General features: G+C 45.1%; 1 protein-coding gene across 3 annotated transcripts in view; it reads left to right on the forward strand.

Annotated features, from left to right (window-relative positions):
• Nucleotides 1-2500, forward strand: part of LOC109888325 (glucagon receptor) — a 33119-nt gene that overhangs the window by 10180 nt on the left and 20439 nt on the right. For all 3 annotated transcript variants that reach the window (XM_031814353.1, XM_031814354.1, XM_031814355.1), the window contains exons 7-8: nt 1184-1343; nt 2311-2371. In XM_031814353.1, the coding sequence (XP_031670213.1) occupies nt 1184-1343; nt 2311-2371 (221 nt within the window). The remainder of the gene's footprint in view (nt 1-1183; nt 1344-2310; nt 2372-2500) is intronic.

Consider the following 2500-nt stretch of genomic DNA (forward strand, 5'->3'; position numbering starts at 1 on the left):
GTGAGGTAAAGTGGCAGGTCAACAACGAGGTGGGTGTGTTGAGTTGACCAGGGTGAGGTAAAGAGTCCAGTCAACAACAAGGTGGGAGTGTTGTGTTGGGTTGACCAGGGTGAGGTAAAGTGGCAGGTCAACAACGATGTGGGTGTGTTGGGTTGAGTTGACCAGGGTGAGGTAAAGGGGCCAGTCAACAACAAGGTTGGAGTGTTGTGTTGGGTTGGGTTGACCAGGGTGAGGTAAAGTGGCAGGTTAACATCAAGGTGGGTGTGTTGTGTTGACCAGGGTGAGGTAAAGTGGCCAGTCAACAACAAGGTTGGAGTGTTGTGTTGGGTTGGGTTGACCAGGGTGAGGTAAAGTGGCAGGTTAACATCAAGGTGGGTGTGTTGTGTTGACCAGGGTGAGGTAAAGTGGCCAGTCAACAATGAGGTGGGAGTGTTGTGTTGGATTGAGTTGACCAGGGAGAGGTAAAGTAGCAGGTTAACATCAAGGTGGGTGTGTTGTGTTGACCAGGGTGAGGTAAAGTGGCCAGTCAACAACAAGGTGGGTGTGTTGAGTTGACCAGGGTGAGGTAAAGTGGCAGGTTAACAACAAGGTGGGTGTGTTGGGTTGACCAGGGTGAGGTAAAGAGTCCAGTCAACAATGAGGTGGGAGTGTTGAGTTTACCAGGATTATAAGGGTTTGATCTCTGAAGCATTGTTTAGCCATACTGGAGGATTATAAGGGTTTGATCTCTGAAGCATTGTTTAGCCATACTGGAGGATTATAAGGGTTTGATCTCTGAAGCATTGTTTAGCCATACTGGAGGATTATAAGGGCTTGATCTCTGAAGCATTGTTTAGCCATACTGGAGGATTATAAGGGTTTGATCTCTGAAGCATTGTTTAGCCATACTGGAGGATTATAAGGGCTTGATCTCTGAAGCATTGTTTAGCCATACTGGAGGATTATAAGGGCTTGATCTCTGAAGCATTGTTTAGCCATACTGGAGGATTATAAGGGCTTGATCTCTGAAGCATTGTTTAGCCATACTGGAGGATTATAAGGGTTTGATCTCTGAAGCATTGTTTAGCCATACTGGAGGATTATAAGGGCTTGATCTCTGAAGCATTGTTTAGCCATACTGGAGGATTATAAGGGCTTTGTTAGGTCTTGAAACATTTTATTTTGTGTGTGTTGTGTCCTGTAGACGGCGGTGGGGTGTCGTATCGCCGTGGTGATGATGCAGTACAGTATCATGGCTAACAGCTATTGGCTGCTGGTGGAAGGCATCTACCTCCACAACCTGCTGGTCATCACCGTGTTCACTGAGAGAAACTACTTCAACATCTACCTGTGTATCGGCTGGGGTGAGGAGGGGGAGGAGAGGTTGGGGGAGGGGGGGGGGGGGAGAGGGAGGGGGTGGAGGTAGTGTATTTGTCAATTTGCATTTTCTAATCTGTTTGGTAGCCAGACACCTGCGTAGATCTATTATAGATATAGTCACCCTCAGGGTTATGTAGTAGAGATATTATAGATAAAGTCACCCTCAGGGTTAGGTAGTAGAGATATTATAGATAAAGTCACCCTCAGGGTTAGGTAGTAGAGATATTATAGATATAGTCACCCTCAGGGTTAGGTACTAAAAATATTGTCACCCTCAGGGTTATGTAGTAGAGATATTATAGATATAGTCACCCTCAGGGTTAGGTAGAAGAGATATTATAGATAAAGTCACCCTCAGGGTTAGGTAGTAGAGATATTATAGAGATAGTCACCCTCAGGGTTATGTAGTAGAGATATTATAGAGATAGTCACCCTCAGGGTTAGGTAGTAGAGATATTATAGATAAAGTCACCCTCAGGGTTAGGTAGTAGAGATATTATAGATAAAGTCACCCTCAGGGTTAGGTAGTAGAGATATTATAGACATAGTCACCCTCAGGGTTAGGTAGTAGAGATATTATAGATATAGTCACCCTCAGGGTTAGGTAGTAGAGATATTATAGATATAGTCACCCTCAGGGTTAGGTAGTAGAGATATTATAGATATAGTCACCCTCAGAGTTAGGTAGTAGCGATATTAGAGATATAGTCACCCTCAGGGTTAGGTAGTAGCGATATAGTCAGTCTCAGGGTTAGGTAGTAGAGATATTAGAGATATAGTCACCCTCAGGGTTAGGTAGTAGCGATATAGTCAGGCTCAGGGTTAGGTAGTAGAGATATTATAGATATAGTCACCCTCAGGGTTAGGTAGTAGAGATATTATAGAGATAGTCAGTCTCAGGGTTAGGTAGTCTATGAGTTCTTGGTGTGTTTAATGTGATTCTCTCTGCAGGTGCCCCTCTGATCTTCCTGGTGCCCTGGGTGATGGTGAAATACCTGTATGAAAATGAGGAGTAAGTGCCTGCATGAGTGTGTGAGTGCCTGCATGAGTGAGTGAGTGCCTGCATGCGTGAGTGAGTGCCTGCATGTGTGAGTGAGTGCCTGCATGTGTGAGTGAGTGCCTGCATGTGTGAGTGAGTGCC

Source organism: Oncorhynchus kisutch, unplaced genomic scaffold, assembly GCF_002021735.2.
Source record: "Oncorhynchus kisutch isolate 150728-3 unplaced genomic scaffold, Okis_V2 Okis06b-Okis10b_hom, whole genome shotgun sequence".
NCBI lineage: Eukaryota > Metazoa > Chordata > Actinopteri > Salmoniformes > Salmonidae > Oncorhynchus > Oncorhynchus kisutch.